General features: G+C 38.6%; 1 protein-coding gene across 3 annotated transcripts; it reads right to left on the bottom strand.

Moving 5' to 3' along the window:
• Positions 1-242: 242 nt before the first annotated feature.
• Positions 243-15,032, bottom strand: LOC129452314 (protein mono-ADP-ribosyltransferase PARP4). Of its 3 annotated transcripts, none has more exons than XM_073855077.1 (35): positions 14,912-15,032; positions 14,278-14,422; positions 13,781-13,982; positions 12,726-12,825; positions 12,518-12,593; positions 12,231-12,329; positions 11,951-12,109; positions 10,608-10,745; positions 10,365-10,523; positions 10,076-10,227; positions 9,847-9,978; positions 9,443-9,541; positions 9,181-9,364; positions 8,954-9,095; positions 8,659-8,801; positions 8,389-8,520; positions 8,200-8,286; positions 7,926-8,090; positions 7,795-7,838; positions 7,637-7,715; positions 7,397-7,534; positions 6,687-6,882; positions 6,082-6,152; positions 5,428-5,615; positions 5,197-5,296; positions 4,879-5,049; positions 4,502-4,582; positions 4,301-4,381; positions 4,102-4,197; positions 2,966-3,076; positions 1,727-2,792; positions 1,499-1,635; positions 1,301-1,403; positions 906-1,038; positions 243-826 (listed from the first exon to the last, which is right to left on the bottom strand). In XM_073855077.1, exons 2-35 carry the CDS (start codon positions 14,401-14,403, stop codon positions 625-627), a joined length of 5,292 nt encoding a protein of 1,763 aa, XP_073711178.1. In that variant the 5' UTR covers positions 14,404-14,422; positions 14,912-15,032; the 3' UTR covers positions 243-624. The 3 variants fall into 3 exon arrangements, with proteins under 3 accessions (XP_073711178.1, XP_073711179.1, XP_073711180.1); XM_073855078.1 differs by having other exon boundaries at positions 11,951-12,106; XM_073855079.1 differs by having other exon boundaries at positions 12,726-12,816.
• Positions 15,033-15,179: the final 147 nt, after the last annotated feature.

Below are 15,179 nucleotides of genomic sequence, written 5' to 3'. Positions count from 1 at the left end.
AGCAGATAACTTTTTTCTTCACAATATGTGGAGTTTGTGTTGGAGTCTGTGTTGTGCTGGGAGCAGGTCGTTTCAGTCTGTTATCAGACAGTGTCGTCGCTGTTGAGCGCAAAGTCAGTAGACGAGGCAAGAGGCTCGGGAATGCGCATGCGGGTGACGTCACTGGATTTCGCGCCAAATCCGACCCGGTACTTTCCCATAAAAATTATAATATTTTTTTTCAGAGGTAATAGCCAAACCTGCAAAGTTGATCATTTTAATGTGAGATTACAACCCATTCGCAGACAGGCAATTGAAAAGGGATTAGTTTCAGTAGAAACGTTACGTACAGCACCTTTAAATTTTCTCTTGGGGATTAACAGATAGGAGAACAGACTAGGAACCTGACAGTTCCTCACACAAACCTATGATATGACTTCACAATATTTGACATTTATAGTTTTTTTAAGCTTTCTTGTCCATTTTGGAGCTTAAAAGCAAGTCATATGCAATTGAAATGAAATTAGCGTAAAAGTGAGTGTGTTTAGGCTCTATGAAATTATAAACATGTTGCAGACACCACTATAGACTTAACAATTCTGCAATTAAAACAACAAATATAAACAAAGAGTCCAGGTCCAGTTACTAAATGACCCATAATCCCACACGCCTCTCCAGAACAGATACGAGTGGAGAGTATGGAAGTGGTGAATCACAGCCCAGTAACTGGCGTGTGGATGATTCCCAATCCCAGCCGAACTCCAGTCTGCTGCACACACATGGATATTGTTTATCTGCCCAGCAAGCCCAGTCCACTGCTTTCTTCACAGCCTCCCAGTGCATTGGCCTGCATAAAGGAAATTTTATGAATCTAATAAAGAAAAACTATGGCACATGATAATGTGTGTGTGTGTGTGTGCTCTTACCTGGGACCCTCAGAGTCTTTCAGAGAGAAGAGAGACTGAAGCAGCTTCCCCTCGGCTGACTTCTTTACTCGAATCAGCTGCAGCACCAACAGAGTGGCCACCAATCTCAAAATATCTGCATGAGCCTTTGCACCTGACAGACAAAACATCTGCTTTACCAACTACTATTTCACTTTCACTAGTTAAAGCGCTCTCATCCAGGATTAGGCCAAAACCTCAAATTTACACAAAAGAGCCACGTTAAGCAACATGGCATATTACTAAGAACTGTTAATATCATAAACTGTGTATGCTGATTTAACTTTTAGAAACATCACAACAGTCATAGATGTCTATATATTACTGTCACATTCTATAATTTTTTTACAATTTTATACAATATAAAATCTTCTTACCCAGTGAACAAATGCCTTTCTCTTTAAGGAAGACATTGGCAAAGAAGTCTACGTCCAGTTTGAGGAAGTTACTCAGACTCCCAGTGCATTCCCAGTATCCATCCTATATCCAAACAGAACGCATACTGTACATTTACATTCATTTAAATACCACATTCGTTTTCTGTGTAATATTTATTGCATTATATATGCAAGTACCTCATGTTGAAGCTGAAACAGCTCATCCCAGGCCACTGTGTCTTCAAGTGATCCGCGTCTTAGTTGCAGGGCTGACCCTAACATTAATCCTTCTTTAAGGGGTACTGATTTCCTTTTTTTTATAGCTCTGGCTGAAGCTTAATAAGAATTGAGACACAAGATTAACAGTTGTTTTAAATCCAGTTTTCAACAGATCTTAATAAGACTCTCATCAAATGTGAGACTTACCGGGTGCAGAAGAGATGATGCTTTTTCTTAAGCAGCTCTCAGATGAAGGTCTGATTTCAGGGCTTGATAAATCCCATGGCTGTTCAGAGACAGCAGCTGACATTCTCTTGCTACTGTAACATGGTACTGATTGAAAGGAATGAGGAGGAGGAGGAGGAGAAGCAGCAGAACGCATGATAGGAGGTGGAGGAAGAGGCCTTTCTTGTTGGGAGAAATGTATCATTGCACCAACCAGTGGAGAATCTGCAAACAGATGAGCTGGAGGAAAAGAACTGGCAAGAGAAGCCAGAGGAGGAGCTCCTAAAGGTGCTGGAGGTGAAGCCCCAAATGGAGGAGGCGGAAGAGAAGCCCCACTATAAATAACTGGAAGAGAAGCCTTAGCAAGATGAGCTGGAGGAAAAGCCCTAGCAAGAGAAACTGGAGGAGAAGAAGCTCCAAAAGAAGAAGCTGGAGGTGAAGCCCCAAGTTGAGGAGGTGCTGTAAAAAAAGCTAGAGGAGAAGCCTTAGCAAGACGAGCTGGAGGAGAAACCCCAAATGGAGGAGGCAGAGGAGAAGTGGGAGCATAACAAGCTGGTGGAGAAGCCTCCGCGAGAGGAGCTGGAGGTGAACCACCAACATCAAAAGATGAAGCAAAAGCCCCAAAGACAGGAGCCTGAGGTAAAGCATCAAAAGTCATGGAGTTTGGCACAGATCTTCTGGCTTTTTCACACATAATAAATGGGGCATCCAGAAGAAGAGGTGAGGGAGGAGGCAGAGAGGACAGGCAATCTCCTCGACGGGCAATACGGGAACTCTTTTTCTCCATTAAGAGAAGAGAGTCATCAATGAAATTTTCAGTTATGTCTTCATAGATATCCGCTGAGTGTGAGAGACTTTCATATATACCGCCTTCCTCGAGTGAAATGAATTCCTGGGGAGAACCTTCATAATCGCTTGAGTCGGATCTTGACATAATACCACAATAACTGTCAAACTCATCACTTTCAAATGGCATGTCCTCGCACTGTTCCTCAAAAATAGCACATTTAAAATAGGACTTGTCACTGAGGCTCTCCTCAATATCTACCTAAAAAAACAAGACAAAACACAAAACTTTTATGGCATTGTGGTAAAAGTAGAGTATGCTATACTGAGTGTTCAGATTTGATTTCGACATTTACATTATACAACAATAAAATACACAATCACATTTACTGACATTGTTATTCAGTCTGATTGTTAATAATACTTAATCCAAACCTCTTTAGTCAGCTTCTCCTCAGTCCAGCCCATATAAGGCAGAATATCCACATCCTCTTCTGCAATTAGTTTAGGAATATCTGTGAATCCAGTGTCAAGCTGATTCTGGTCCTACACAGAGAAAATTAGGTCATGAAGGCAAGTGGTTGACCAATATTGGAAAAGTTAAGAAACTAAGTAATATTTGGTATCAGCATTAGTAATCAGTAAAAAGCCATCAAGCAATAAAGCTGAGGATTCGTGTTGTATGAACTACAAGTGAACAGGAAGTAAACACATTTACCAGGTTAGTAAAGTATGTGAACTTTGTTGACTTTTTCAATTAATTTTATGTATAAACACATTATTACAATCCAACTATTAGACAAAACAAGAAGCAGCAGTTAACTACCATAAAAATATTTATTTTTTTTACAATTATTTTGTCATTTTTATTTTTATAACTATTTTTGGAAATATTATGTAATAGTTTTCTTTTAATTTCAGTAAAGATGTGTACGTATACATATCTGCAAGGCTGAGAAAGGTTGAAATTCCTTGGGACATAGGCGCTGATCCCTAAAACTAAAACAAATACTGAATTAATTTTAATAAAAAAAGTTTCAATGTCTGGAGTTTCTTGGTTGTTCTTCTTGTGTACTGTAATATCTACAATGATTTGATGAATAAGCTGAGTAAAAGGCTCTACACATTTTGCGTCTAAAACTACAGTATGCACGGGGGGTGGTAGTATACGCTTAGTTGGTGGGAAGTCATAGGATTTAAAATATAAAATGTTTTCATAAGTATTTAAGTCACACAAACTTTTAACAATTTAATACATTTGTCCTCAGGTTAAAGAAAAATTTGATATTTAGTTAATAGATATTTTAAAGAGGATCCATATAATTCCATTCAATTTAACCATTTCAAATATTCTAACCAGTTTGAGGTGGAACTCCGTTCCCCATCAAAATTTACTTACTGGACTCTGCCCCCCGTGTAAAACCCAAATCTGTTCACTTAACATAAGCAGCAAATTTATATTCATGAGGGCAGAAATATTAGCTTTAATATATTTTGTTAGCATTAATTGTGAAGGTGTGATTTTTTAATGTGATCTAAGCACAATATCTTGAGGTCAGTAGTAATTTTACCCTCTCTTCAATGGCCACAAAGCTGGTGAACTGAGACAAGACGGAGAACTCTTTACTGAGTTCAGTGATGTAAGACTTCAGCTCTGCTTTCTTTCCCTGATAAACAGATAAAAACATCAAGTCAACTTCATCTGACAAACGCATGTATGCATGTCATAGTCTGATGATTTTACATGAACATATTAAAGAAATATTGTACCTCATGTTCTGCCTCACTGTTTCCGAGTATGCCATCTTCATAATCTCTGATGATCGCTCTGGCTGTTAACTTGTGAAGGAACTACACACACAAACACGCACACGCAAACACATAGACAAACACACATCCAAATTCAAAATAAAAATTTGACCGTCTATGATATTGATGATTATGTGAAATATTTAAGATGCTGGCACTCACAGTTCCTTTCGTCTTTTGAAGTTCTGTGGTCGACACCATTGTTTTTATCTCCTGTCCACTCAGATCACCAAACAGCATGGCCTGAAGAAGTCAACAACATCATAACAATCAAAACAATAAATGCATAACAACTCAAGTTGTGTAAATAATATATATCAAGATATTTCAGACTTCAGTTTGTATTTTGGATTAATTATATGACCAGGACTTTTTGAGTTTTTGCCATCTTACCACCCTAATACAAGGATGAAGTGTAAGAAGAGTCATGATATAGACAGAACAGTGCATTCATAATCACCCTACTAGTTAATGAAAAACACAAACTACTACATGAACCAAACGGATTCACCTGCACAGCATCAGATCATCAGTCCTACCTGAGTACAGTGTGGCACAAAGCCATAGACGAGTGTATGACAGTCACTGAAGAGAGCGTGAAGCTGTGAGGGGGCCTGAACAGGAGGGGGCGCTGTGGGATTAAATTGTTGCCATTTCACAGCCACTGATCTGCAGCCGGGAGACTCCACCCGCTGAACCTGAGCACGCACCTGAAATCACCAATTCATTTAGTTAAACACAATCATCAGAGTAGCTGTGAGACTCATATTACTGTATGTGAGACCCTGATCTACTGTAACACTCTCACTTATTAAATAAAAGAAGAAAATTTGATAGATATTTAGTGTATGATTTACCTTCTCTGCCCATGTGTGTTTCATCTTTGTGTCAAAAAATTCATACGTCCCACCGCCTGCTTGAGCCAAAGCTCTGAGCATATGACGATTAGCTGTCAGGCTACACAAAGACAAACATGAGTCACACTGTAGATTCATAAGTGTAATACATGTTAATTGACAGACATTATGAGGGAAAAAGAAAGGAAACATTAACATTCATTTAAACTAAAAACCTCTTTAAAGACAGACCTGAGGCCGCAGGTGAAGACTCGTGTGTGGCAGGAGTTTTCTCGGACCAGCTGAAGAGTCGGCGCCTGGTTCTGTACGTGTCCATCAGAGATCAGCAGGATGTTTCTCATGCCATGTGATGGAGGTATCAGGCTCAGGCTACGGAGAGGCCTCCACAACTCAGTGCTGCCACCCGTTTCATTACACGACTGTTGATAAAGACGTCATTAATGCAATGATACACAGAGAAACTGAGATTTGTGACCCTGTTTGTAAAAATCTAGAATAAAGTTTTAATCTAATTACAAATCAAAGTTTGATATCAATAATTGATTTTACATTGATTCAATCTTTGAATCTTTGGCCTTATCCAGTCAACACTAAATACATCAAGCTTATATTTTCACAGGATGATGAAAAGAAAATCACTTTAGCAGGGTTATCACAGACTGGGTCACATTTTAGTGATTAAACAAAGAGGTCAAGCTCTGGCTGGCATGGTTCGCTCCCTGCTGGTCGATGTTGTAACTACACATTTGTGGGGCAAAGGCCACAAGAAGGTATGAATATGTACGCATAGATAAAATATATATTCTGATGATATACTGTATAGTTTTGCCAACAAAACATTAATTGCAGAAACACCAATCTTTAACCATTTTAACAGCTACTCACCATAATGAATTTTCTGGCTGATTCAAAGGTTTCATCTAAGAGCACTGGTGCAGGAAACGCTTCCTTGTAATCTACAACAGACAGATTACAAATTACACTTAAGTTAACATCTCAGTATGAATTTTTAATAAAGTGAAGATTCACTGTGTTGTTCCTCACCAGTAATTGAGGAACAAATTACAGACAGTGAAATAGACTTTGTTTACACCGTCAGTCTAAATCTGATTTTGGTGTATAACAGATTGGAATATTGGTTTAAGAACTACGTGAAATCTGTTTTTTTCTAATCCATTTAAGGCTACATCCAGACCAGAGGTGGTTTAAAATTCCTTTTCAAATCGCATTTCCGGAAATCCAATTCAGTCTGACCGCTCTGATTGCATTTGTGTAGCTTTGCATACTGTCGCGTCACGTAAATCGTAAACACGTCAGACGTTGAAGCAGATTGTCGTGCCAGCATGACGTCATTGCCATAGAAACAGTGCAGATAATCTGGCATAAAACAGCAGAACACTGCAGGACACACAGATCGGATCTGAACAGTTAACAGAGTTAACCCAAACTATAGCAATATAAATCTCAACAGCAGGTTCATGAGCACTAACCAGTGCCAAAAGAGATGATGTTGATCTTTAGTGAGCGGTCTAAAGAGTTAAGGACTTGAAGAGCAATCCTGCGAGCGTTTAGCATGGCGTCTCCCCGCATTGACTCTGAAGTGTCCAACAGGATGATGACATCACTCACACTGGATGGACCTTCAGAGTTGGACTTAAAGTCTGGATAAAACACCAACATGCAGGCCTGGAGAGATCATTGTGAGATGAAAGCAAGGGTGATGATACAGATAACCAAAAGAGACAATTAAAATCACATAAGAATGACTCAATTTATAGCCGTTATTCTTGTCTCAATCAAGTGAAAAGTGCTAAAATATTTTGTGTTTTAAACTCTAAAATCACACAGCAAATCGCATCGCATCATAATGCTAATCTGTACTACATTACAATACTGTAGCTTTTTAACAGTAATAAACTTACACTGCAAAAATACAGTTTAATGAAGGAATATGTGACTGCCAGTAGTTTACTGTAATTTAACAGGGAAGTTTTTACAGTGATGAGTCCTGGATGATAGAAAGGACCGCCTACTCACCTGTCAATCATTATCTGCACTAAAATAAAGGGATTAAAGTTTGCCTTAACAATAAAAGATGATCAATGGTAGTAAACAGTTTGTCTCACTTTAGAATACTTCATATTATCTACTTAAAAAAAAATCAATTTTAATAGCAGGTGTAAACTGATGGTTTCTGTACCTGACTCTCTTTGTCTGGATGCTTCTCCACCCACATTCTGGGCATGTGTATGTTAGAAAGACTGAAGGTCACCTGGAGCCCATCAGATCCAAGAGTTTGTCCTGGCAAAGTACTGATCACAGCCTTACAGTCTGTCCTCTGAGTGGGAAAGATAAAGATAAATACTGTTAATATCCCTTCTTATTTAATGCATTTTAATGCTTATTTACAGAAACAGTTAAGCATTTTGTGATAAATAACCTTGATTTTGATCAGGTGTGAAGACTCTAAGTTGATGATCTCATACGGCATTTCAATGGACATACACAGAGAGAACTCCCTAAAGAAAGAGATGCAAGAAGTTTTTTAAATAATATTTAGTAGGTACGATTTATTCATTAGTGAATTTAGATTCGTACCCCTCTGACTGAAGCTCTGTCACAGAGATCTTCTCAACAGTTCCCTGAAATACAACACAACTTCATTCCTCTACACAGTTTTGCATACAGTATTAAAGTTCAGCTGTGACAAAAGGCCGACTGTGTCATACCTGAGTTTTCTGATTGAGAGCGGCGCTCTGCTGCCACGGTGCTACACTGCCGGGCAGAGAGAAGATGATGGAGCCTCCTCTCACAACCAGCTCAGTGATGAAGGTCACCTTGATCAAAACTGTGGCTCCTGGAGGCAGGTTCCCAACGCTGATAGTAAATACATCCTGTTTCACATAAACATACAGACTTATAAATACTGATGCTAAATGGTCACTTTGGTCTGTCTGCTGTAATAAATACATCTATAAAGAAACAGAAATTGGAAAAACTCACAGGTGCATCCTGGTCCATTAGATACGCTCCGTGACCCTTCTCTATTGCTTGTCTGTATTCTTTACGAGCCTGTTCTTTTTCCTTTACCTGCCGGAGGAAGAAAGAAAATAAATGAGAAACCAAACATAAAGGTTGAAATTAAAAGCAGAGCTGCTCAGCTGCATTTGACAAATTGTGAATGATAACCACCTTTCCAATGACATGCTTTCCATTGATAAAGGCCTCAAATCCACACACCGCTGCTGTTTCCTCCAGTGGAAAGACATATTTCGCTTCAATGGGAACTTCACTCTGGTTTGTGTAAGTCTGAAAAATGATGACCTGGTGAAGAGAAGAGAAAGTACTCTTGAAATTATAATGCAATGCTCTGTAACAGGGATTCTCAAACTTTTTGTGGTCAGGGACCACTTGTAGGGGAGAAACATTTCCAACAGTTATAAGAAAACTGGAGTTACTGACCTGACAAAGCAAGTCCATCAACTTGCACCTCACATGGACAGCCTTCAGAGGAAGTGTCTTGCCACTGCTGTCCAGGAGACCCGCGGTCATCTCCTCTAGAGGATTCTTAGTGGACTCCAGACCTTCACTGTCATCAATGGGCACTGGACAAACACAGTAACACAAAATCACTAATAAAGTTGTGGATGCATTTAGCTTGACAGAACATCAAATGTGGCATGATCTGTAACTCCACCGCATCAAACTCTAATACTCTTAAAAGATGGACATGTCTTGATCAGTGGAAGTCACTCACAGGTTCTTTCGGTGGGCTGTGCGAGCTCCTCAGAAGTGTCGATTTGAGGATGAAACTCTGTCAGCTGGTCTTCCTCTAAAGTGTACTGCACTACATACTTGAGTTTGATCTGATCTGTGTTATATACAACATACTCATCATCCTGTAAAACATACACAAATTAATGTAAAGGTTTGTATCAAATACACACAATCAGATTATTCAAGTACATGGACAAGGAAAAGCACCTGAAACTCTGAGGTAGTTTTTGGAGTTCGGCGGACTCCATGTACACTGTGATAGCCCTCGGGGGCGCAGGTCAAAGTGGTGTCTCTTTTCAGCAGTTTCTTGCACTGGCCCAGAGCCACGTCACACACCAACAGCAGTCGAGAGCCATCGGCTACGCTGGGCTTGGAGTATTTCACACTAGTCCTGTGATAAAGAATACAGTATGAAAAATGACATATGGCTAAATAAATGATGACAACATTTTCTAAATCGATCACTGACGTCAGAGAATCACTGAAGTAGATGCCTCCTCCAAGATTCCCGATATCTGTCCTCTCAATTCCGTGTTGTTCCACTCCGACCCTGGGCAGCAGCAAACCTCTGATAGAAATAAACACGCATACAGTGTCGGATTACCATATAGTTATAAAGTGTTCAATACAGCTCAGCAAGTTTATGTATGTGATGAAGAACACATGCTCAGTGACATATTCTTACAAAAAGAACAGAGGCTTGTAACATCTTGTGATCTATTACAATGAGTACCAAATTATTAAAATAATTAAAAATATAAGAAATTATTAAAAATCAGAAATAATATATTCACAAATATCTAATCTCTAATATAAATTGTTTTGTGAGGTGAATGTGTGTGCTATAGTTATGTACATATAATGTGCTCTTACCGTGAAAGTATTCCAACAAAACTGTTGGTGCCAGTCGAGTGGAGGAGGGGCTTAATGTTGCCTAGCTCCTCCCTAAACATCTGAAGCTCCACCCCCCTGCTCACACGTAAAATCTTCTGAATCTGAATAGGCCTGTTGTAGATGCAAAATTAACCAAATCATTTAAAGAAAAACTCTAAAAGGTAAATATCAACCGAATATCCAAATATCAAATATGATGTGACTATACTTGTCTTGAAGCATTTGAGAGATAACAGTGAACTCAGGGTTTTCTGATGGGACCACATCGATGCTGCACCTCAGGGCACGATACTTTCCCAAAGAGGAGGGTAAGGGGCTTCTCATAGTGGCCTCACTCACATTCAGAATATCTCGGATCAGCTAGAGAAATCAAAGCAGATAAACATTTAAGGACCTCATTATATTCCTTAACATTACAACACATTAGCATTATTGAATTACTAGCGTGAATCTAAGCTAAAGGACTGCTTAATTTGGCAATGTCAACAATGTGTTACCTGACAAAGGTCTAGTTTCTGAGACACAAGCTTGTGTTTGGAAGGAGGGTCGGCTATTTGAAGGGGTAGAAGAGTGTTGACCTCCTCTAGCAGGGTCTTGACTTTATCCTCATCTTGAGTCTTTTGTGCCTGCAGCAGCAATCCCTCCACCCTGCTCACCTGCAACATCACAGAGCTATTAAATACAACAATCAAGATATGAAATATATCAGTGTTCACGTGGTTATCTAAGCTCACTCTTACATCATTAAGGCTAATGCTGGAAACAGGGACCGTGAGGATTTTACTAAGAGAACCAAGAGCTTCAGTCCAAACCAGCTCCACGAAGACGCCCACTTCCTGTGATAGTGTGCTGCAGTTCAGCTTCTCCTCCAAAAGAAGCTGCCAATCAAAAGGGCAAATGTTAATTTATTATGAAAACTGATTACAATCTAAACATGGCAAAAATGACCGAGTAAATATTGTATACACATGATCATAATAAACAACATTTCAGCTATAAACATTACTGACCTCTTGTCCTCTCATTTTATTTTTGGAGATGTGTTAAGATCATATTTAATATTACATTGAAAAGGACTCCAAAATTATAATTTGTTGTCATTTACACCCTCTTAAATAGCTTTCATATTATATTTCAATATGAATATTTACAGAATTGAAGCAACTTATAAGTACTTAATATTTTGTGTCTTATTTTATAGTAAAATCATGTTGAAAATGTGTGCATCCAATATGATACAGCATAGGATGTTATCTGTAAATTCCCAAATCATCATTGTAATTAATTTCATGATGTAATCTGCATTATGCCAAACCCATTGCTAAATTAAACTAAACAAGGGTTAAAGGTGTAGTGTGTAATTTTTAGAAGGATTTCTTAACAGAAATGCAAAATAATCTACAAAACTATATTATCAGGGAAGTATAAAGACCTTTCATAATGAACCATTATGTGTTTATTACCTTAGAATGAGACATTTTTATCTACATACACTGAGGGTCCCCTTACATGGAAGTCACCATTTTGTTCCACCATGTTTCTACAAAAGCCCTTAACGGACAAACTTTTTTTTACTAAGTTGTCTCCGACGATTACATGTTTGTCCGGTGACGGCTACCGTAGCTTCTCTGTGTGTTTCAAAAGCGAGAGGTGAGCATTAGACTGAGACGTTGGTTGCAATTCATAACGTCACCACTAGATGCCGCTAAAATTTACACACTGCACCTTTAATGTCATGGTAACATATATTTAGAGTGTAAATTTGTTTTTGTTATTTTATTCTATATTGCCAAACGTTTTGGGACAACCCTCCAAATCATTGAATTCAGGTGTTTGAATCACTTTCATGGCCTCAGGTGTATAAAATCAATCATCTAAGCATGCAGACAGCTTTTACAAACATTTGTGAAAGTATGTGTCATTCTCAGGAGCTCAGTGAATTCAAGCGTGGTACAGTGATAGGTTGCCATCTGTGCATTTGTGAAATTTTCTCACTATTGAATATTTCACAGTCGACTGTTAGTATTATAACAACATGGAAACATAGTTGTTAGAAACATAAGGAGGTTTCTGTCCATCAAACCTGTTTTAAGCTGTAGGATGCCATGTGCTCAGCGTCAGGGGGAAGTGTAAAAATCTGCGTGAATCCTTTATCTTTCTCTTCTTTCATCAGCATCACATACGCTTCCAAAGCATCTTCAGAGGTGCTGCAGTACACAAGCTTGTCCCATACCACTTTCTTCTAGAGAGAAAAAGAGAGACTAAATCAGCATCACCACAAAACAATATCAATGTTTCCGACTGTACTTCCTATTGTTGCAATACAGACACCATACAATAGGGGCAATTATAAATGATTAAACCTCTGATTCATGCAAGATTGAACACAAGACACGATACTGTTGACCAGCTCTTCCTTTGGCACTCTGTAGCTCCAAAACTGATAAAGTCTTCGAGTTATTCTGCAATACACAATCAAGCAGATGTGAAAACACAAAAAAGTAAGTCTGGAGCCCTGCATGTGGCCACCCTAGGAGGACACTTCATTGTGTTAATCCCAGCCTTATTCATCACAAATCTGTGATTGTACGGCTAAAGCAGTTAAGAGTCTTTGGAAATATCTGTTCAAATGTATGTTGCATTAACTTACCTTCTTAAAAAAGCAATACTTGGCCACTTGAAAATGTGAAGGAAATTCAGGCAGATCATGGTCACCTTTGTAAATTCTGCAGTAGGAAAATGTAAAGTTATGGCAGTCAGCTAGTATAAAGTATAATAATGGATTTGAACGTAGTAAAGCACAGGTGACATTAATTTCAATACAGGTCAAACATCTACAGTATAGAATAAGAGATCACCTAAACTTCCCGGGATGGGGTCCGCCCTTCTCAAGAATCTCAGTCCGAGTTTGACTTATGACACTCCCTTTTACTGGTATCTGAGTCAACACTTTTAACTCTAAGGGTGGGAAACAGCATTATTTCAAGTACTGTGGAGAAGTCTAAGGCCACCACCAGCTTTGTTGTTTTAGCAAAATGTTATCCATATTTATTTTCCCTCTCTCTAAAGACCCCTTCACGGTTCACGTCACAGGCGGTTCCCACTGCGCATGTTAGGGTCAGAAAAGCCATTACAGCAGATTGAGTTGCGTATTATTCGGTATCGTCAAAAATGCCTACTTACGTCGTGGGTTGTGAAAATCGCACCAGGTCTTCCGTTAAGTTTTCGCGATTCATGCAGAATCTCAAAAACAAAAAAACAACATCTGCGGATGCAAGCAATTTAAGTGCAGACTGGAACAATGCAAATATCAAAGAGGCTTGCGTTTGTAGCGCTCACTTCATTTGAGGTAAGTCATCATTTTTCAGCCCTGTAAGATTAAATTACAGTATAAAGCCTGGATGGTATGAACATTGATAGTCATTCAATGTTTACAAACCTTGAAGGGGTCTATTAAGATACAGGAAAACCGAAAATATAGGAAATATGCACACAAGGGTTTCATTTCATTTTGGTTTACGAGAGCCTGCAGGTTCCTGCTATTGCTCAAGTGTAATAGATTTATATATGGTCACTATACCATTGCAAAAACAACATTATCTAAGGTTGTGGCATAACACTTTTGCACAATACATACAGTATAATCATGCAGAACAATAAGGGGCGGTTTCCCGGACCAGGATTAGCTTAATCGAGGACTAGGCCTTAGTTCAACCAGGAAATACAACCAGTTTTAACAAACATGCCCCACCAAAAACACTACCCGTGTGCATCCTGAGGTAAAACAAAGGGCACCGATGTATTTTAAGATATGTAAGTGCAAGTTGTTTTCAGTTTGGAGAGCTCTTAAAATTATTTAAGTCTAGGACTAGTCTAATCCCTGTCGGGGAAACCGCCCCTACGTGTTTAATACCTGGATTATGTAGAGAGCTGTGTTCAGAACTGAGGTGTGTCAGCTGTGGGGTCAAAACATGCTCTGCAAAAGGCAGGAGATGACCTTTATCCAGACAACTCCATACATACTGCATCCCAACCACAGGGATCTGAAACTTGTGAATGCTCTTCTGTCTGTTACTGCTCAGATCATCCACACTGCTGGTCACCACAAAAGAGCACTGAACAAATGATATAAAGTACAGATCAATTAAACTCATATATAATACAAATTCTAATGGTTTCTATTATACATACAGCTAAAGTCCTTTATGTCTTATTTCGGTTGGATTTAATATTGTTTTATTGGTTCTCATCTGTCAAATGACAGATTACCAGTAAAGATCATTAGTTTCCATTTCCAACTTCATCTGAATCACAGCTCTGCAATGAATCATTAGCTTTGTCTTAAAGAGTAAATCTCTTAATTTTGACACTTTTTTAATAGATGTCTGAACTATTAAACAGAAGACAGACCTGTTTGTTGACTACATAAGTGATGTTTCCTCCATTATCCAGAAGAGCTGACCTCAGCTTCTTCTTCTCTTTAAAAGGTAAAGTCTTCACATCTAACAGCACGTTACAGTTGGCAAACACCGCCATAATGACCGCCGATATTAAAATGCAGAGATAAACAAAGAAGTGATAAATATTAAACAGATGATGGCCTTGCAAAAGTATTCATACCCACTGAACTTTTCCACATTTTGAAATGTTACAACCACAAAGAAAAATGTATTTTATTGGGATTTTATGAAATTGACCGAAACAAAGTGGCACATAATTGTGAAGTGAAAGAAAATGATAAGTTAAATGGTGTCCAAATGTTTTTTTGCAAATAAACGTGGTCGTCCACATAAACTGACAGGCTGTGTTAGGAGAACATTAATCATTAAGTAATATATTGACATGTTTTACAAACATCAACAATGTCCAATACAGTGTTAAATATTGAAATATAGCTTAAAAGCACACACGTAAACTCATACATAACATGGCCAGATTACGGACTAATTTAGGTTCATCTCTTCCTACACGATGAGAGCCTCGGTATAAACACTGACGCAGAAACTTTATTGTCATGAGATTAATAAAACGAATGAGTACTTACCGTGAGTAAATTTAGAGTCGGGTGATAAATTTAGTTTGAAAACTATACATATAATCCAACCTGACTGTGTAAAGTGCAGTAAATGTCAGTACTGTACTTCCTCACATACGGTAAGGACACGCCCCATCATGCTGTACAAACATAAGACGAGCGTCATCAAGTGGTCGAAGACAGTCATTACAAAAATACCAAAATGATCTTGCCTTAGTGATCCTGCAGTTAGCTGTAAGAACTAATTTGTATCATTAAATAGGTATTTTAAAGCAGG

Source organism: Misgurnus anguillicaudatus, chromosome 17 (genome assembly GCF_027580225.2).
Source record: "Misgurnus anguillicaudatus chromosome 17, ASM2758022v2, whole genome shotgun sequence".
Lineage (NCBI taxonomy): Eukaryota > Metazoa > Chordata > Actinopteri > Cypriniformes > Cobitidae > Misgurnus > Misgurnus anguillicaudatus.
The sequence above is the reverse complement of the archived record's forward strand: the minus strand, read 5'-3'. Positions and strand labels throughout refer to the sequence as shown.

What these genes read in the sequence shown, in the direction of transcription:
- LOC129452314 (XM_073855077.1), bottom strand. Translation starts at nt 14,403, where the DNA reads ATGGCGGTGTTTGCCAACTGTAACGTGCTGTTAGATGTGAAGACTTTA. An exon ending in TCTCAAATGCTTCAAGACAA is followed by an intron (nt 9,979 to 10,075) that starts GTATAGTCACAT and finishes CATCTACAACAG; the next exon opens with GCCTATTCAGATTCAGAAGA. An exon ending in ACAGAGCTTCAGTCAGAGGG is followed by an intron (nt 7,716 to 7,794) that starts GTACGAATCTAA and finishes CTCTTTCTTTAG; the next exon opens with GGAGTTCTCTCTGTGTATGT.